This window comes from Hyperolius riggenbachi, chromosome 1 (assembly GCF_040937935.1).
Source record: "Hyperolius riggenbachi isolate aHypRig1 chromosome 1, aHypRig1.pri, whole genome shotgun sequence".
Lineage (NCBI taxonomy): Eukaryota > Metazoa > Chordata > Amphibia > Anura > Hyperoliidae > Hyperolius > Hyperolius riggenbachi.
The window spans coordinates 421,215,287-421,237,175 of record NC_090646.1 but is presented as its reverse complement, the minus strand read 5'-3'; the positions used below and the strand labels follow the sequence as shown (position 1 = coordinate 421,237,175).

General features: G+C 39.6%; 1 protein-coding gene across 4 annotated transcripts in view; it reads right to left on the bottom strand.

Annotated features, from left to right (window-relative positions):
• PCSK5 (proprotein convertase subtilisin/kexin type 5) overlaps positions 1–21,889 on the bottom strand; it is a 639,880-nt gene that overhangs the window by 213,042 nt on the left and 404,949 nt on the right. For all 4 annotated transcript variants that reach the window (XM_068236619.1, XM_068236638.1, XM_068236648.1 and 1 more), the window contains exons 13-14: positions 6,062–6,198; positions 1,720–1,863 (exon numbers count right to left, since the gene is read on the bottom strand). In XM_068236619.1, the coding sequence (XP_068092720.1) occupies positions 1,720–1,863; positions 6,062–6,198 (281 nt within the window). The remainder of the gene's footprint in view (positions 1–1,719; positions 1,864–6,061; positions 6,199–21,889) is intronic.

The following is a 21,889-nucleotide window of genomic DNA, read 5'->3' as shown; positions in this document are numbered from 1 at the left end:
CACTGGTAGGGTTCCTATACTGTCCTGGCATTTTAGGGGCCCTAAACCGTGAGGAGTAGTCTAGAAAATAAATGCCTCAAAATGACCTGTGAAATCCTAAAGGTACTCATAGGACTTTGGGCCCCTTAGCGCAGTTAGGGTGCAAAAAAGTGTCACACATGTGGTATCGCCGTACTCAGGAGAAGTAGTATAATGTGTTTTGGGGTGTATTTTTACACATACCCATGCTGGGTGGGAGAAATATCTCTGTAAATGGACAATTGTGTGTAAAAAAATCAAAAGAAATCTCATTTACAGAGATATTTCTCCCACCCATCATGGGTATGTGTAAAAATACACCCCAAAACACATTATACTATTTCTCCTGAGTAAGGCGATACCACATGTGTGACATTTCTTTTGCAGCCTAGGTGCGCTAAGGGGCCCAAAGTCCTATGAGCACCTTTAGGCTTTACAGGGGTGCTTACAATTTAGCACCCCCCAAAATGCCAGGACAGTAAACACACCCCACAAATGACCCCATTTTGGAAACTAGACACTTCAAGGTATTCAAATAGGGGCATGGTGAGTCCGTGGCAGATTTCATTTTTTTTTGTCACCAGTTAGCAGAAATGGAAACTTTTTTTTATTTATTTTTTTTGTCACAAAGTGTCATTTTCCGCTAACTTGTGACAAAAGATAAAATCTTCTATGAACTCACCATGCCTCTTAGTGAATACTTTGGGGTGTCTTCTTTCCAAAATGGGGTCATTTGGGGGGTATTTATACTATCCTGGAATTCTAGCACCTCATGAAACCTGACAGGTGCTCAGAAATGAGAGAGATGCTTCAAAATGGGAAAATTCAATTTTTGCACCATAGTTTGTAAACGCTATAACTTTTACCCAAACCAATAAATATACACTGAATGGGTTTTTTTAAATCAAAAACATGTTTGTCCACATTTTTCGTGCTGCATGTATACAGAAATTTTACTTTATTTGAAAAATGTCAGCACAGAAAGTTAAAAAAATCATTTTTTTGCCAAAATTCATGTCTTTTTTGATGAATATAATAAAAAGTAAAAATCGCAGCAGCAATCAAATAGCACCAAAAGAAAGCTGTATTAGTGACAAGAAAAGGAGGTAAAATTCATTTAGATGGTAGCTTGTATGACTGAGCAATAAACCATTAAAGCTGCAGTGGTCTGAATGGAAAAAAGGCTCTGGTGCTTAAGGGGTGAAAAGACTGCGGTCCTTAAGTGGTTAAGCAACCAAATTCAGAGGCAAGCAGCAGGAGCTAAAACTAGTATAATGCTAGGTTGCAACACACTATAGAAAGGACTATACACTATGAACATTATCAGATGGAATAATAATATTAATAATGAAATAATAATAGTAATAATAATAAATTGGTCCTGACATCACACTGTGGGAGGGGTTTCACCACAATACCAGCCATACAGACCCCCCCTGATGATCCGTTTGAGAAAAGGTACATTTCTCATAGGAAAGGGTGATATCAGCTACTGATTGGGATAAAGTTCAATTTTTTGGTTACGGTTCCTTTTTAACAGTTCATGTACATTCTTATAAAAACCCATGTGGTATGATGGCTTATACAAATGATATTCAATTCTCTTACATTGTACAACTATGCATATTCTGCAGAAACAACATACAATAATACTTTGTTGTTTATCATCAGCTTTTACTGCATTCCATAGATATCTCTCACCTGTGTAGTCATCAATATTGTACTCCTCTGATGGTTCCTCAACAGGGCTTGACCTTACTCTCTCCACCTTAGGAAGATCATTCCTGGGGGAATATGGCTGAAGGGACGTGCCATACAACACTAGGGACCATTCCTTCAATTTACCTGAAATTTTCCAATATGTGTGATCAATATTTCCATTCATAACTTCACAAATCAGCTGAAAATAGTTTTGCTGGACTTGTTGTGTGCAACAGTTAACCAGACAGACACAGAACATTTATATTGCGCTTTTCTCCTGGCGGACTCAAAGCGCCAGAGCTGCAGCCACTAGGATGCGCTCTATTGGCAGTAGCAGTGTAAGGGAGACTTACCCAAGATCTCCTGCTGAATAGGTGCTGGCTTACTGAACAGGCAGAGCCGAGATTCGAACCCAGGTCTCCTGTGTCAGAGGCAGAGCCCTTAACCATTACACTTGTACCATTATAAATAATGAAAATTCACATGTACTTTGTTCACTTCTTTTGCAATTATAATGACAAACTTTTGATAACTACACTCAGTGCAGTAACTTGCATCTGAAGTCACAACAAAGGCAAATGTATAGTGTGCTTTGGACTTAGACCATATTTTTGATAGCATGTGCTGAATGGAGTCACTGTCTATAGCGATCACAAATGTCCTAGAATATTGGCATGAGTTCCTTCGCTAACAGTCAGTGGTTTTACTGTTAACTGGCCTATCATCTGCATAAAAATGGAACAAATAGTCTCTACTTTCCTGTAAAGCTCCAGTAAGGCAGTTTCTGTCAAGCCTATGGCCTGGAATAAAAGAACATGAGCTTAAAGTCCTGTCTACAGAATGCTTAGTATCTAACCAAAGTACCTGGATATTTCCTGCAGAATAAATGTTTGAGGAAGACATTTTCATCCAAATGGAAATTAAACTGCCCAATAAAAAAATTATAGACAGTAATTTAACAATTTAAATAAATGGTAAAAATTCAAGAATGACTGAAGAGGAGCTAAATGTATTAGTTTAATCCTATATAATAAACCTTAAGTGTCCGTGCGTCATCCTGTCCCTATGACCGTGTGTCTGCGCTACTGCGCATGTGCAGCACGGACAGCCGTTAGGACGAATGAGCACTGACTGGCGGTGGTGAAGAGACCCAGAGCCTGGTCAACTAGTAAGATTTATAACCACTGTTAGCCTGATTTTTTTTTTTTTTAAGGTTTAACCAAGATAAAGTATCTTTTAGTTTTTCCTTATCTCTGGTCTGGAATTGTCCAGCATAATTTAATACAAATGCTTGGTATTGGCATTGGTCCATATAACTGAGACTACCAGTGTCAACTTACAATTTGTAAACTAAACTTTGGGTTTACTACTCATTAAAGAATATGAAATGGGTTCTTAAATTTACAGCAGGGTTGAGTTACAAGACTGGCATGTGTAAATGAAATTTTACATAAACTAAACAATGGTAATTTAACTAATTAACTTCTGGGCATTTGTGTTATTACAAGAAGTCAAATATAAGTTATATGATGCAGCTTATATGACATAACATTGTTTTATTCCAAAAAGACATAGCTTAAGAACCTCGTATATTAAACAATGAATTACTTTCCGATGATATTATAGTAAAATAATGACTTTATAAAGCGCAGAGTCACCTTAAAAGCTCTGTATTTTATAGTCTTCGTCTGATGTATATAATTCCTTCTGGAAGTGATTTATTCAACTATGAACAGATCAAATGACAGGAAGCCAGACAGCAAAATACCACAGTTTATTAAGAAAATACTAACGTCCATACCACCTCATTTTCACAGGGCAGAGGTTATACAAACTTTACATATACAAACACAAACTGTTTCCATGAGAGACACCGATGCTTTTGAAAATATTTTATTTTCAGATAACATCTGCCCAAGCTGAATTTAGGCTCGTAGATACACTAATAAAGCATACTAGAAATATGTAATGTTCATTGCTGTATGTACCAGAGGCTAAAGAATTTATATACACAACACTGGTGAAATTAATCCAGCTGAGCTGTTCACTTTCATACAACGTTTAATGCATAGTTTTCATGAAAGGTTGCTGCCATATTTGTCAAATATGATAGCTATGAAATACGCCACAATCTGTGCAGCTTTTTTTTTTTATTATGAAATATTTTGGGCCCAATCCAATTCACTTTTTCTCCTTAGTTTTCTCCCAGGAGATAATTTTTCATCTTCTGTTTAAAATAACTTTTCAGCACTCAGCAATTGAAAAAGTATCAAAATGTAGTAAGTACTAACAAAATTATTCTGAATATTTTTTGCTTGCTGGTGGCTTAAAAGGCATTTTATTGATAAGATGTGAAAATATCATCTAGGAAAAAACTTAAAAGAAAAAGTGAATGGAATCGGGCCCTTTATGCTTAAAAATGTAGAATGCACGGCATGTGGCTAATATGTGCATTCAGGAAAAAGGTTCCTGTGCTTGGGCTAACCTTCACTCCAATCTTGAATTGGCCCTTATTATCTTTGGTCAGCACTACTTTATCACATTTTTGTATCCCTTCTTAACTGACAGATCTTACATGATATATTTTACTGCAGCTAATGTACCAACCATTAGTCTTCACTTTGTATAGTGCTGTGGCGCTAATAATCATAACTGAGAAAAGAATAATGGTAGTGCTGTGCTGCAGCTACAATAAACTATACATTGAAAACAAATATTTTCAAACCAATGTACAAAACAAGAACCTTTTTTCATATTTATACAAATATTGGTATCACTGCAAATTCAGGCTATGATTGACCCTCTTGCAGGAATCAACATTTCTTCTTTGTTGAGCTATTTACATATCTCAGTAAAATCCATGTAACTTTACTTTTAGAAATGAAAAGTGTTAACCTCCTTCGCAGTAACCCCAAGTCAGGCTCAAGGTGGAAAAAAGAAGCCAGGAGCGGAAATTCCGAGCCTAGCTCTGGGTAGCCGCAGGGAGGTATAGGGAAGCAGCGCAGCATGGTGGTGTTTCTAACTCAACTCCACCGACATCCAGACGCTGGACGCAAGTCTTCTTTCGGTCCTTGGAGGCTCTAGATACCTTGGGTGGGATTGCCGTTTGTCGTCATGACAATAGACAACTACCTCACTGTAGGGGTACAGCACCACCCGGAGGACTGAGGGAGAATTTCAGCGCTGGATCCACGAGAGGTGAGTAATGTGCGGGGCTGAAGTATGATTTTTTTTTTCTACTTTTAGGGTCTAAAACAGGGGTCTCAAACTCAATTTACCTGGGGGCCGCAGGAGGCAAAGTCAGGATGAGGCTGGGCCGCATAAGGGTTTTCACAAAAAAAGTCATCAAATGTCATTATTAACAGTTTTAATTATTTCTTCTGAACATGAAGTGTCCTACCTTATAGTTCGCTTCAGTGCTCCCATTACAAGTAATCCCCGCCGCAAAACGAGGCCTGCAGAGCCCCCAAATCGTCCCGGGGGGCAATCCGCCGGCATTTCCTGGAAGGGGCAGAGCTTTCAGCTTCAGCTCTGCCCCTCCTGATGCCGCCTCTGCCCACCCCTCTCACTCTTCCTTCACAGAGAGGGGCGGGGAGAGGCGGCGATCCCTGCGGCGATTGACGTCAGGAAGGGCTGAGCTACAGCTGGAAGCTCTGCCCCTCAGCGCAGTCGTGGATGTTTGCCCGGGGGATTTGGGGGCTCTACAGCCCTCGTTTAGCGGCGGGGATGCGGCGGATTACTTGGGAGCACTGAAGCAAACTAAAAGGTAAAATAGTTCGCTTCCATGTCTCTTTTGCTTTTGCCAGTACTGGCCACAAAATATTGTACCGAGGGCCGCAAATGGCCCGCGGGCCGCGAGTTTGAGACCCCTGGTCTAAAAGCTTGTGAAAAAAATTGCACCACTTCTAGACACTAAAATTTGGAAATAATTATCCCGCCAGGGAGGTTAAATGGAAACTACAGCCAAACCCCTTTTTTACATTTTGCATGGATTAAAGAATGGGTAGAACCTGGAAGGTTTTCATTACTGCATGTGTCTTTTATTGAGAGCACCTTAATCACCTACAAGAGAAATGTGATGAGCAGCTTCTCAATGATGATACAGTTTGCAATAAACAACTTGACAGACAATCCGTCCCAATCTCATTCTGCTACAAAGCATTTAGCTTTTATTGCTTTTTTCCCATTCTCTTTATTTGTTGGGGGTGTAAATTGCAATAACCTGACAGAAAATGATGGAAAAAATCCTTGGTGTACAGACAGACTGCTTAAAGATTCAGACATACGCTTAAAAAATGCTGGAGGTCTTTTCTAAAAAAACATATTCAAAAGAAAAAAGTACCTGGGGTCTTGAAGTTCCTCAGTTGTGAAGGGGTGTCATAAATCTCCAGAATCCAGTCTCCTGAAGCTTTTTCTCCCCAGCAGTGTGTGGTCATAAATTCCCAATTCTTAAAGCCTTCCATGGAATGGTCAAATAATCTGAAATTATGACAATAGTCACCAAATGAGCAAAGTCTGAAACTAACTGCGATTAGTCAGAGTTGATAATTTAATAGGAAGTCATTATAGCTTTAAATCTTAAATCTGAATAAAAAGATTGCTTAATCCAAAATTATCTTCAGATAGTGTTAGGAAAAGTATGTTCCCATTCTAAAAGGGTTCCTATACATTCCTGGCTGGAAGAGACAGTTTAATGCATGAAACAGAAGCATGTCAGGCAGAATTCTAAAGTCTTTAAACAGAAAGTAATAGCAAATTTCACTTGCACCTGCACAAGAAAGAACTCTCTTGCATCACTTGCACAGTTGGAGGGATATGCCAGAAAGCTAGATGTGTATCCAGAATCACTTGTTTATAGCACAGCCTGGACACATGGAGGGCTTTGCTGTGGTTCACAGAAAACTATTGCTATCGTTTCTGTGCCATGCCATGTAAACAAATTAGAGCACAAGGCGAAATGATACAATTTGTAGGCAGCTGTTTTAACCTTCATCAGTTTGAGGTATGGAATAAATTTAGCTGTGAGGGTTGGCCTTACAAGGTGCTATGAGGTACTCACTTAAAGTGAAAGAAATATGCCCGGTTTGCTCTACCTGGGTCTTCTTCCAGCCCCTTGTAGTCCTTCTGGCCCCTTACTGTCATTCTTCTCTGCTCCATTCAGCAGCAATGCTCCTCTGAAAGTTGGCCAAATGAGCCAGTCACAGGCTGCTGCACATGCCCAGCCCCAGGACTCCTCAGTCACGCACCTGTGGCTACCTACAAACTGCACAACTGTAAAATGCTCCTGGCCACAGGGGGATTGACTGAGGAAGCGCACAGCCTGGGGCCCAGCATGCAGCTTTTAGAGAGGACAGCTGCTGAATGGAACAGAGCATAACGATGGCAAGAGACCAGAAGGACTATAGAGGGTAGAAGAAGCCCCAGTTAAGTTAAACTGGGCACAATACACTTTAGGTTAACTTTAAATTATGGATAAGCATAATCCCTAAGTATTTGTAATGAGCCTAACAGAACACAAACGTCCTCTACTGAAAAAGAAATGCCAAGTTTAACATATGCAGAAATATGTGAATACAAGCAAGGAAACCTTGATGAACAATGAAAGTGTTACTATGTGTGTTTGATGTGACGTAGAAGTAAAGAACAGGAAAGTGTGGGCAACACCCATGAATAAGGGTACAAGCCTCAAGCCTCAATAGGTTTCTATAACCTGGGCAATCCCAATGTACTGTATATAGCAACAGGCCACAAGGCTACTATGTTTTAATTACCCTTTATGCTTTTGACCACTTTTGTATATGGGACAGAAAAAAATGATATTGTGAGTGAATCAGACTATCAATCCAAGTGTATGAGGATTACAATGCAGAGGGAAAAAACTTTGTTTCTCAGGGGAAATTATTCCATTTTATTTAATGCAGCTAAGCAGGAGCAACAACAAGAGATCTCATTACGTGTTTGACCATTAGTTACTGCAACACAACATTACAAGTTGTTTCACACAAAGGGCTTGATTCACTAGGACAAATAGCATGCCTTATCAGAGATAACACACCTTATCAAAGTTAACATGGCTTATCAGAGTAGTACAGCGAGCACTACGAACCCGCAGGGGTTCAGGGTAGGACGTGCGTCATTTCCAATTAGCAGGCATAAGTTCGTAGCACTCGCTATGATACTCTGATAAGGCACGTTATATCTGATAAGGTGTGTTAACTTGGATAAGGCATGATATTTGTCTTAGTGAATCAAACCCAAAGAGTTCCCTTTGCATGATCAATAAACGGAAACATTATTCTATCATGATTTACTGAACATGAACATTTCAATATGTGTCAAAGATTATGTCAAAGGGGTAAACAAATGATATCTCTGCGGGGTTGGCAGAAAAAGAGAACTATAATAGTTGATCTAAGGTAACCAGCATTTCATAAAGACCATCTGTTACCTTTAATTCCTAATGAATCCACAAGAGCTCTTATCTTGAGTGAAAATGTTAATGTAAACACCGGCCATTCCAGCAAAAGGTACAAGCAATCTTTTCATTAACTCATGGGAAGCTAAATGACACCCGGGATAGCTGGAAATTGAGACTGATAGGCAGTAATATTACACATTCAGCCTCTGCTGGATTGCATTTTGCATATCTGGCACACAGGAAAGCTTCGTATCAATCATAATTTCTATATATAATACAGCAATTTTCAGTTCATTTACAGCTCATTCTCCTGTTCTACTCATGGAAGAGACAGGTATGCATTATAATTTATAAAAATAATTTAAACATATTTTCAGAGACTTTTTGTCTTCCAAGGTTGTTGCTTAACGCTTTAACTGGAAATAGCTTGGAAATGAATAATAATAGTTTATAAAGTATGTGATAACTTAATAAAATAGATATCAATTACATTTTACAGTTTACTGTACTTTGATTATAGCTGCATTTTTATACTCGGAATAATATAACCAGTTGAACAAAGAATTATTGACAAATGTGATGGAAAGTGTGAATATGTAAAGTACATGTCGTTTAATTCTCCATAATAACATTTCTGATATGGAACCGTGGAGCAGTCTTTTAAGGATTACGCCGGAATGCGTTTTGATAAAACAAATACATGATATGCACAAAGCTTTTGTAATTCACATTGAACCCTGCCTAAAGCTAAACCTCATACAGAATGTGGTGTAATGTGTAACTGTTTAGAACTAATATAGGGTCAGGGAAACAGAATACGGTTATTAATTGTTTCTGAAAGGAGGTTTAGGTGTGCAACTTGCCATGAAAGTTTTGCTTGAACATTCGCTAGCTAAACTGATGTTTTCTCTGTATTCTTGAATAGCAAGGACAAAAGGCTCAGATATAAGTGGGAGTTTAATAAATTATCACTTAACTACTTAAAGACCGCCCCATGCCAATGGGCATGGTCACGGCGGCAGCCCCAGGACCGCCTAATGCCAATTGGCGTAAAGTCCTGGGGCTGGGATTTGCAGGAGATCACGCGCAAGCTGCGCGCACATCTCCTGCTTGGGGGGCGGAGCTCCGCCCCAACTTCATTCTCCGATTGCCGCTCGGGAGACTGTTAGACAGCGTCATCGCCGTCTATTTACATGTACAGCGCTGCGATCAACAGCAGCACTGTACTGGGGAAAGACGTGTGACACGGCTGTCCCCCTGGGGGACAATTGTTCCAAAAAGGTGGTCAGCACCTCCAAAAAATAGCTCTTTTACATTTAAAACTTAGCTCTTTATTCAAAAAATCTAAAATCCATACAAATAGATGGACAGCAAGTGGGGCTGAGTTCCAGCGACAGCCTGCTGTTTCAGACTTCACAGCCCTTCTTCAGGCCGGACAGTCCCACACTGAGACTTACTCACAACACACCACCTTTTATACCAGCCTCTCACCACACAGACCAATCAAATGAGACTATGCCATGGAGGACCTGATGGGAGACTGCCAGGGTTTAAAATGGACCAATGGGGTCATGGAGTATAGATCCACAGTCCAGAACCCAGTACGCACCAGTATGATCCCTCCGCCCCAAAAATAGTGCACAGTTAATTTGATCCTCACAGCGCTCAATAACACCTATTTACATCGGTGCTCATTTGATTGGTCTGTGTGGTGAGAGGCTGGTATAAAAGATGGTGTGTTGTGATTAAGTCTCAGTGTGGGACTGTCCGGCTTGAAGAAAGGCTGTGAAGTCTGAAACAGCGGGCTGTCGCTGGAACTCAGCCCCACTTGCTGTCCATTTATTTTTATGGATTTTAGATTTTTTTGAATAAAGAGGTATGTTTTAAATGTAAAAGAGCTATTTTTTGGAGGTGCTGACCACTTTTTTGGAACGTTTGCTGCCGTCTCAGAGATACTCAAGGACGGATGGTCATAGCACTCCATTCTATCTCCATCTTGAAGCCGTGGGTGCTGATCACATTTGAACCCCTGGGGGACATGAGAGCGATCGGCTCTCATAGGCAGAAGCCTATGACAGCCGATCATCGTGATTGGCCGGCTGGGGGGAGGGAGGGGATTAAGAAGAAAACAAAAAAAGAGAACTAGTAAAAAAAATTGCAAAAACAACATACGGTAAATATTTATTAAAAATAAAATAAACACAAGGGGGGCGATCAGACCCCACCAACAGAGTGCTCTGTTGGTGGGGAGAAAAGGGAGGGGCAGGGGAATCACTCCTGTGCTGTGTTGTGCGGCCCTGCACCTTGGCCTTAAAGCTGCAGTGGCCAATTAAGTAAAAAACAGCCTGGTCTTTAGGGGAGTTTACCACTGTGGTCCTCAAGTGGTTAATTAAACAAGCCCAATTATTTCAAGATAAATAATTTTATTCATAGCTGCATCTTAAAAAAAAATAAAACACTATAACAAATTAAAGACACCAAATATTAACACATACATTGGTCTTTAGGGCTAATAAAAGTATGGTACCTATACTCCCTGGTTCTAAGGCTACTGTTATTTAATGGGAGAACATAGTATGCATCAAATGAATTATTGATTACAAAAATATTTTTCATGAGACAAACAACATAGAAAACAATGTTCCCTTCTTAAGGTTACATAGTTAGTTTGGTTGAAAATAGGACATCTGTCCATCAAGTTCAACCAGAAGAGAAAAATGAAGAAAAGAAAAAAGATCACTGTTTTGCACCCTTACATATATCTGTTGATCCAGGGGATGGTGAAACCCCCTTACAAGGCTTGGGCCAATTAGACTTAAGAGGAAAAAATCCTTCCCAACTCCAGAATGGCAATCAGACAAAATCATTGGATAAACTCAACCAGTAATTATAGCTGTGGATGCCCTTCAGTGCAAGGAAAGCATCCAAGCCCTCTTTAAATGCAGATATAGCATTTACTTTAACTTCTTCCTGTATAAGAACCCCTTTTTAGACGTTTCCCTCTATACCCAGGTCATGTCCCAAGTCCTTTTTACAAGCCTATGGACAAAAACAGTCGGACTGGGAGCTGGGAGAGCTGAGGAAATCCTTCTGCTGGCCAAGCAGCAGTAATCAGGTGTTGCTGCTCACAGTGAAGACTTGCTGCAGGCTTCTATTGGGAGTGATAACACAGGGTTACTGCTGCTTGGCCAGCATGTGGATTTCCTCAGTTTTTCCACCTTCCAGTTCGACACTAGACAAAAAACTAATCTATCAAGCTTTTGCCAAAAGCCATCAATGATTAAAAGTAAGATGTAATACTGCTTTCTTCTATTTCAATATAAAACAGTTCACATTTGTCACTATCCATTTCTGAAAACTTAGCAGGGGCTTCCAAAGCTCAAACTACATTTAAAGCCATTACTATGCACACACCTCTTCCCTCAAATGAATGTAATGTTGACTATTTTTTAGCATAAAATACAATTTAATAGGAGGATATGAAGGCTATTAACCAGAGGCGCAGGAATTGCCCCCACAACCCCAGTGGGCCCTGGAGGCTAATTAGGGTTCGCCTCTCTTCTCCTATCCAGGAATGTTTGTTTCTTGTTATCAATGGCTGCTCAAGTGGTCATGTTACGTTCTTTACAGCTCAAGCTATCAGCACTTTTTTTATTACAGCACTATATCTTAGCACTAGCTGCTGATATATGATTAGTATGCCAAGTATAACAGAAACCTTTGCTTACTTTGATGAAAAGAGTATCAATTAATATGATGGGAAACTTGTCCGAAGACATTCCTGCATGATGGCTTCTCACCTTTCACAGGACCACCAGGTACCGCTACATTAATATACTGTACAAGCTCATAAAATGAATACCTGTATTAAATTTACTAATACACTTAAAACATATTTCCCTGATGCAGAAAAAATATATGAAACTGATAAAGGCATCCTAAACTTCCTGAACAATTTCCTCTTTGTCTAGATTTTTTTTGGCTATGAAAAGTAAGACAATTTTACTAAAACTAAAATGGTTTGAGTATATCTGTGTGGAGAATTTATTTGCAATTCTAGGCGCATGGCACTTATATGGAAGCTTAGTGAAGACAAAGTGCTTACTGGTAAGGTCACATGTGAATCAGTCGTTCCCACAATGTTTCGAAGCGACTACATTATTTACATGCTGAAATAAATCTGAAGGCCTATGCTGTAAAAGCTGCTTCCCACTTTGTATTCTAAAAGAGCAGTTGCAGAACATACAGTATGTAGTACTGCATTCAGTTTAATTTCATTGACAATACAGTATATTTTAGAGGAGCTATAACCAGCTCAGTTACTCATTCACCAGATTCCTAAATGGAGACACTGGTGTATTGCTTTTTACTCAGGGTGTCTGATATGCAAGAGGCACAAGAAAATGCTGGAAAATGCCAATGTTTGCCAAGTTTACTCTTTTAACTTGTATAATAGGTATGAATGCAGGGAGCATTAAAGAGAATGAGCAAAAAAATGATGTACCTGTAAAATATATAGATGTAAGATGAATAAAATATTTACACTGCATATCTGTTAGTTAAAAAGACAAAAGATCACAGTGTTCAAGCTTGTTGAGTCAAAATGTAACATTTAAAATAAAACAAAAAAATACTCAAACACATAAAACAATCTTCATACACATAAATAGCTCTTAAATTTTTTTTTGAATAATCATTGAGTGTACAGGAAAAGTAGAATGTAGTAGTGGTCAGTAGAATAAAACAGGATTATTCAACTGTATTGTAATCATCAGGTATGTGGGGAATTGCCTGTTGCCCACTCTGGTCTTTGTTCAGGTGGTATTGGTGGTTGGTTTCCTGGGTACAAGAATTTACCAATTCACTGTATGATTGCTGTGACCCAGCAGGTCATTTGTGCAATGTTGTAAAGTTTTTCATATGCTTAATAAACTTGTTTTAATAGTGAAAAAAAAAGAATGTAACAATTCTAGCAAGCGGTAGGAGGTGTTTGGGAAGTGGTTAAAATAATTAGAACATTAAAATGGTGTGTAAGCAAATGTAAACAGTGTAGGGATAAGTATAGCAGACAAGTCACTGAGTCCATATACTGTATTGGCAGAGAAGAGCACATGGGGAGGAGAGCCCTGACAAATTGGCTTACAATCTAATGGGTGAAGGAGAGAGACACGTGGGGGTGGGGTTTAAGTCTAAGGGAGAGAGGTGGACCTATGAAGATGGCGGGTAAGCAATGGTGAGCAGATCGTTCTTTAAAGAGGGTCAGTGTGATTGATATTGTGGTGAAAGCCTTCCCACCTTGTGATGTCATGGTCATGATAGTTTCCTTTCAGTGAATCTTGTTGCGTTGTGGGAAATAACGACTGTTTCCAACAGCCAAGCAACCAGTATCCCCCTCTGTGCATATGAATATCCATAAAAAACAAGCTTTTAGACTATTGCATTGTTATTGGGTGAAGTTATAGATAATGGCAGTTGGTGCTGTCTAGCTTTCTTCATGTCTGCCAGTAGTAAAGATGATTACATGCAGGCTCTTTTTGGCTCAAACAACATGAATGAATTCCATGGCGAATATCAATCATTTATTGATCTTTTTTTCTATTTTTTAATGTCTCACTTTGCCATGTATTGATTTAATTCTTTAAACCTACTACTATTTTTTAAACGTTCCTCCTTAAAGGAATACTTAAGTCAAACTGAAAAAATGACTTTTACTCACCTGGGGCATCCCTCAGCCCCCAGAAGCTGGATGGTGCCCTCGCAGCCCCGCTCCGACCATCCTGTCCCCGCCGGCGGCTACTTCCGGGTTCGGCGACAGCCGCCGACAGGCTGGGAACGCGGCTGATTTTCCGCGTTCCCTGCCGCTATTATCACCCTCTATGCTGCTATAGCATATATATGGAATGAGTTCAAGGTGGGGTATAGCATTTTAGAAGACACACACAACATTTTTTAGTACTGAAGTACTTGGATATTGGTAGAGTGGGCAATATGTAAATCGGTATTGGAAGTTTGAATGGAGCACTATGCATGTAGAAATCCATGCAATATTCCCCACTGATTGGGAATAAAGTATTCTCAGCTAACATAATTATATTATAGATATCTTAGACAACATAGTAAAGGCTTTTATGCAAAAAGTTTTATATCTTCAGTTTCGAAGTGAACAGATATGTTAAATAAAAGCTAATACTGTATTTCTTTTAGGGCAATTTTGTTATAAAGGAAAACATATCAAATGACATGGCACATAAAATGTTAAAGAGGAATTGTAAACACTACATCCATGACTCTGTTCAGCAGTGCTTTAGAAGCACAGAGGATAGAAACACGTGAGCATATCAGATGTGAACATAGCTTGAACAGGAAACCTGCTTTCAATAATATATCCCTAGGCAGTACAGATATAGAGGTGAAGAAAAAATATCAAAAGGGAATAATTAACATGTAAAGCCCACAGGCAACTCAATGAAGCTTTTGATGGGATCACTAATAACACTGCCAGAAAATAAAAGCTGCAGAAGAATCAACTTATTTGAAAACTGTCAAAAAAGGCACATGGTGTGATTGATAGCCCTCCTCCACAATGTGCCTGGGTATATGGTGGTTTACTGCCCACAAGAGTGGTCTGTACATATGGGGATAATGACAGGGAAGGCTGGCACAGGTTATTAGGCTTGTATTTTCATTTGCATTTATAGTTATTGGATAATCTTTTTCCATTCCCAAGAATAGTTGTTCCCCTTGAGGGTTTCGCTTTGAGCCTCCCTTCATCTGCAAGGGGTAACAGGAAAGCTAATTGCCTTCTGATACTCATAGGTCGATAATGAGCTGGGAAACACATTACAGAAACCACAATTTACATTTAAAAGTATATGCTAATGACTTAAATCAAACATATGAAACAAAGCATTACCTGTGGTCCTCGTTTACAATGGTAGCTCCACTTTATCACGCAAAGTACATCAACCTACATAATTACTATACAAGCCATTTAGTTGTTACATATTAGTTGATAATGTCAGTCTGCAGCACCTATTACTTTCTAATATAAGTATAAAATGTTGGTGTAAACTTGCTGTAAACCATTGAAAATGTGTTTCATATGGTGCAAAGGACGTTGTTAGGAAATAATACCTCTCTATGTAATTGCTTTATTGCTTAAAATGCTGTAAAATGTCACACATTACATACAGTGTCTCCTGTGTTTGTTTGATAACTCACTCATTACAGAGGGCATGTAATACTTTTCCATGCAGACACACATTCTGTATAGGCTAATCAATTCCACTTACCCTTTCTACCAGGATGACCATGAAGCTATAGCATTGTAGGGCTAGGTTCAAACTTGAGACAAAAATGGTCAATTTTGTCCATTTTATGGATCAGATAATGGACAAGTCAACGTATTCTATGTTATTAACAGGCTCCGTGTCACATGTCATTTTACAATAGATTGCAATAGATCCATTGCATCCATTGCAGTCAGCTGAATGTAAAGTCCCAAACAACACAATTTTTCCGGCACTGGACAAATGAATGCCTTTCCCATAAAAACCTATGGTAGTAACACATCCACCACCATACTCAAAATGGACCAGAATTGACCACTGGAGTGGATACTGCACTAGTTATTGGAGATCCATGGCCCGAGCCTCACATTTTAAAGGCTCCAAAGCTGTCAAATTTATGTCTGTGTAATACCGTTTTCTAACATACTTGCAATGTATAAAGATGATTTTATAGGGATTATTTAAGTTATGCTGTCCCATGTCTGGTTTTCTGATGTTTTATTTTTCTCTGTATTCCTACCATAAACAGCTGCAATAAGCTGTAATCATTTCGATGATACAGATACAACTTAGCAGAATTTCTTGTTGTAGCATTTGCCAGTTTCAGAGAAGTTAAAATCCCCCATTAATAACCTCAATTCCAACACATGAAACCCTTCCTACTAGACAGGTAATTATGGAGCCCACTTGTGCTTGGTAATATTGGCGCCCCTGGATAATAATGTTATTATTGTACTCCTCAGTGTTAGCTGCATAATAATGGTGCATGGTACTTGGCAGTGAGATTTATTGGTGGACCTAATTAACAATAACAATAACATTTCTATAGCACTTTTCTCCCATAGGACTCAAAGCGCTTAGGCTCTCTCAGATTCAGTGATTGGTAGTAGGATGAAGTGTTAACACAACAAAATTATATTTCTGCAAATCCCAGACTGAATAGGTGGGTTTTCAGTCTGGATTTAAACACGTCCAGAGATGGAGCTGTCCTGATCTGCTGAGGTAAGGAGTTCCATAATGTAGGAGCGGCATGACAGAAGGCTCTGGGACCAAAAGTTTTCAGGTGAACTCTGGGTACGACTAGATTTTTGGAGCCTGTGGATCTGAGATTGCAGGGTGTGTTACGCAGCTGCAGAATTTCTTACAAGTATCCAGGGCCCAGATTATGAAGTGACCAGGGCTCAGATTATGAAGGCGACAGGCGGCACCATTTTATTTGAGGTCTTCTATTGACCATTTCATGCGTGCTACTTTTTCTGGGTTCCCAGTGCACGGGCCCCGTATGTGAGTTTTTCTTTTATCCTTGTTTTTAAATTGTTTTACTTGTTATGTAATAAAGACGGTTTACACTTAGATGTGCCGTACATCTCTTTCATGTCACTATCCTACTGTACTCCTCTTTGGCGAGTCTCTGCGACCTCAGGATATCTACTATATTCCGGAGGAATCTGTGATGTGCAACATCGCTGGTGAAACGACAGCATTTGAAAGTTCTGCGGACCATCTATCAAACTCGTTTACAACCTTATAATGTGGGTTGTTGGAATCTGGTAAGCCTTGCTTCTTTACCTTTTTGTTTGAAGATCCTGTATACCAGAACATGACAAAAGCTGTATTACTATAGACCTGCGCTGACTTTATACATCATTGCTTGTGTGGACTTTTGGACATTGTCCTTCTCGGCTGCGGTCGCCTTCTGCCTTGGCGCTGACACTTGTTGTTTATTTTAATCATTAACAAACTACTCCCCATTCCCTTCTTGCACCTCAGACACTGTAGTTGCCATTGGCAGGTTTTGGTTTGCCGTATCAATTGTTATGTATAGAGTGCTTGGGGGCCCCAATGTAAAACTTGCATTGGGGCCCACAGCTCCTTAGCTACGCCACTGGAAGTGACTTAAAAGTCAGTAGGCCGATTTTGAATAGGATCCTCCATTCTATAGGTAGCCAGTGAAGGGAGTGCAGGACTGGTGTTATGTGGTAGTGATGGGGTTGGTTGGTTAACAGTCTGGCAGCAGTATTCTGTTTCAGTTGTAGGCGGTACAAGTCCTTTTTTAGAAGGCTGATGTAGAGAGCATTACAATAGTCCAGTCGGGATGTAATGAAGGCATGAACTAAGGTTGGGAGATTTGCTGGGGGATGATTTTTGCTATGTTCTTTCTGGTGGAAATAGGATGATTTCACCACAGCAGAGATCCCCATCAATTAGAACTCCAAGGCTACACACCTGCTCAGAGCTGTGTAGATCTGTGCCTCCTGTTCCCAGTGGTGAAGACTGCACGTTCAGTTATCACTCATCCATTGCTGTAGTTCGGCTAAGCAGGCGTTTATAGTTGTGAGTAGGGTTGGGTTGGTGTTGGCAAGGAAGGGGGGGTCAGTATTAGGCGTAGGTGGGGAAGGGTTAATGTGAGATTTAGGTTACGGTATGAGATAGTAGAATATTGGTAACATTACTGATATTCTACTACATGTAGTGCACTAAATTACATTTCGGCTTTACCATGCACCAAAATTTCCAAACTGTTTTCATATGTACACCCCTTCACATCTGTGTTACAAGATAGTTCCTATCTTCTTCATTAATATGAGGGGTGGACTTTCTGTTTTTTAAACATCATCCATAGAAAATTGGTCAGTTTGTGAGCCTATACACAGACACAGTGGTGATATCTAAATGATAGCATTTCAAAAGTTGGGGTTTTTTTGTCCCCACAGCTCTATGCAGATAAAAAAAAAACAAAAATAAAAAAACTGATTTACAGATTGTAGCTCCTTCAATACAAGCACTAAGCCAGGAGTTTATACAATTCTTTTTTAAAATAAATGAAATGCTACAACTGTGGCAGCTGCTGAATGTGCCTCTAATAAAAGTCTATTGTGAGAGACCTCGCTGTCAGGTAACAATGACAAGCAGTCAGTGTGAGACTCAACATGAATCAGGTAACTGACATCATTCCACAAGGAAGCACCACATACTTTTATTTTCACCTCTGCTTCCTGCTTTTCCTTTTAGCCATTACCAGCTGACAAAGCAGATGTTTCTTTTTGATGTATTAGAGATTGTGCAAAGACTGTGAAGATATAATCCACTTGTGACCAAAAAAATAAAAATAAAAATCGCAGTTAACTAATGACTCCTGTTATCCCGTCATCAAAGCATTCCTGAGTTTCTAGGCAAGTCAATAATGTCTTACACAAAACACTTCAAGTTCTAAAAGCTATGCCAAACAATGAAAAAAATATATTGTGTGGTGTGTGGAACAACAGCAATCATTGCGGTGACTAATATCTAAATGCAGTTGCATGAAATCTTTAATTGTAAAGGTCACGTTTTATGTTTAAAGTGTAAATCACAAATTTAATGAATAGCACATGACAGCTTGGCAAAACTTTCATAAGAATCTATGGAAATGTTCCCCCTCTCTCTCCTTCGAACTTATAGTTAACCTCGTTGGAAATATCTCATCCCAAACAACATAGCATCTGTGGTAAGATTCATTCACGGCTAATCCAAGAATATCCCAGCAGATTTGTAGAAATTCCTGGACAAACACACGCACAAACATAGTTACAACTCTGAACAACAGCAGAGAGCTATGATTGTGCAAATATTGCCTGTATACAACTCAAAACTGTACTTACTAAACAGCCTACATGACAAGTGGATAGCGCAAATTACTTGTGGTAAAATAATAATACAGATAGTTCCCTACTTACAAACACTCAGAGTCACGTTACAAACATCATGAATACAAAGCTGTCCTCATGAAGAAAATGTACTGTACATGATACAGTTTTTTTATGAACTGTTCTAAGTTGTTTAAAGCAAATAAGCTACATTTAAAATGACCAAGTTACAGTTTATACTGTATTTAGTGGTGTAGGTATCAACATAGCAGCTGCTATGGAGCTTGTAACAATGGCGCTCCTGGTGTGTGGGTGGTGGAGATGCATGGGCAGTCGAGATGGTAGAATGTAGTGGACCTTATGGAGACCTGCGATGGACCCTGTGAGGTGCAGAGTAGCAGCAGCAGAGCATAAAAGAGATGAGACACCTCTCCATGCTCCACTGGCGATCTACAGTCTCCTGGTATCCCCGTCTCCATGACTACAGCGTCCTTTTTCATCTTGTTATGTGACAAGGGGGGCTCTGGCTTCCTATGCTGGGGGCTACATGGGGCTATCTAATACTGGATGGTACCTCTGGCTACCATTACTGCAGGGCTAAACTATGCATTTCTCCCAGAGTAAAATGCACTATAAATTACTTTTTTTTCCTATTACATAGTTATTTAGGTTGAAAAAAGACATACATCTATCGAGCTGAACTAGAAAATAAGGTACAACATTAGCCTACACCCTCACATATCCAAAACTGCAAAGTGCCTTCTGTATATTTTGTTACATGCATTTATAGATAACGCAAAACCAGAACATTCCAGAGCATTCAACGTGCCATGTACACTCCATAAAATGATGACTTGTATAGCCCTAACTGACACTATTGACAGCTGACTAAAGCAAAACTCAAATAAAATAACATCTGACATCACTAAGAGAACATAAAAATGTCATCGGTCAATCAATAACATTCATGATGAATATTTAAATACCTTTGTTTTCATTTTTAATAAATGTTAAATACTTTTTTTTAAACTTCCCAAAAATGTTTTCATAGTCATGGGAGGAAATTGTGACACCTGAGACATAACATTTATGTCTGAAAGTGGAGGAAGAGGGGTCTTATTGCCAGTTAACCCTGGAAGAATACTGAGAGAAAGTTGTGTTCCAGAATGGTACTTTATTCCTGTCTGCAGCTGACCACTGAGACTGAACTAATTATTTCCTTACACCGAGAAGGGCTGAAAATAAGATAAGTAGATCTAACTGTCTGCCTTCCCTGCATACCAATCACTTCCCAAACAGACTGATGCAGGGCAGAGTTATTATTTGATGCCACTGAGATCAGAGGCTATGCTCTGCTGCTGCATAGGTATGCAAATAATACTGCATGCTGCGTTTACGTCTGTATTTGTAGATCCAGGCCTGATTATACTATAATTGCCTGAATTTATCTGTGCATCAAATTTATTATGTTTAAAAAAAAATAAGTCGGTTATAGCTTCCAGAAGACATGTTCTGCAAATAACTGCAAAATGCATATTTCAGTAGTAAGTTAGCTGGAAATAAAATGTTTAAAGCAATGACCAATGTTTTGCTCATTCACCGCATGCATATCTTGTTGAAAAACACAACTAAGTTCACAATCATCTCTATGCCACAAAAACATTTAGGGCTAATGGGGAACAAGTATCAACTGGTATTTGTGAAATGCAACCGAATGGCAACATAACCACACCTCAGCTATTGATCCACAGTGCAGTTACTGTGTAGTAGGAAACCACCAATGTCTGCCAGCCCATGCAGCTATACATACAGAGGATGGGAGCAACCTCACCGCCCCTGGTTAAAGGGAACCTAAACTAAGAAGGATATGGATTTTCCTTTTAAAATAATACCAGTTGCCTGACTCTCCTGCTGATCCTGTGTCTCTAATACTTTTAGCTACAGCCCCTGAACAAGCATGCAGATAAGGTGCTCTGACTGAAGTCAGACTGGATTAGCAGCATGCTTGTTTCAGGTATCTGATTCAGCCACTACTACAGCCATAGGGATGAGCAGGGCTGCCAGGCAACTGGTATTGTTTAAAAGGAAATATTCATATCCCTCTCAGTTTAGGTTCCCTTTAAATGCTTACAGCTGCCTGCACGCTTCCGGAATTCCTACAGGAACAATTGACATGTTGGTGGATGGACCCCCATCAACTGCTCATGTGAATCAGCACTTAGGCCTTGTCCGCACTATGCCAGATGCACAGTGGTGTGTCTACAGCATATCCTGTATAGATACACTGTACCTATCAGAGTGTCTGTTGCCTCGCTCCCACCGTCCATCATTACTATCACTGCTCGAATACAACACTGACACCACTGCTCCGGTACACCATCAGTGCCACCATCACTCGGGTCCTCACCCATGCTGCCATTACTCAGGTCCACCATCACTGGGGACAACCATCACAATACCCATCTAAGCCCTAAAAAAGTATAATCAACTGCTGGTGATCCCTATTGGATTGAAACAGAACAATGGAAATCCTCCCTTCCCATAGAGAGATTCTCATTGGTTCACAGCCTCTGTGCTTCATTTGGCTCCATCAGCATCTGCAGCATATGCAGTGTCTTAAAAAATTGTGCAGGTAAGAATTTAGCACGCCAATTACCAGAATAGATCCAATGAAGGTATTTAACATAGGATTAGCTGACACATTTATTTCTGCTTCTGTAAATCAGGCAAAATTTATGTAAATTGAGCCTTAGACTACTTGAAATTAATATGTAACCAGTTTTTATGTATGTCTCAATGGGGTGAAGAAATCTCATTCAAGTGGGCTAGGGCACTTT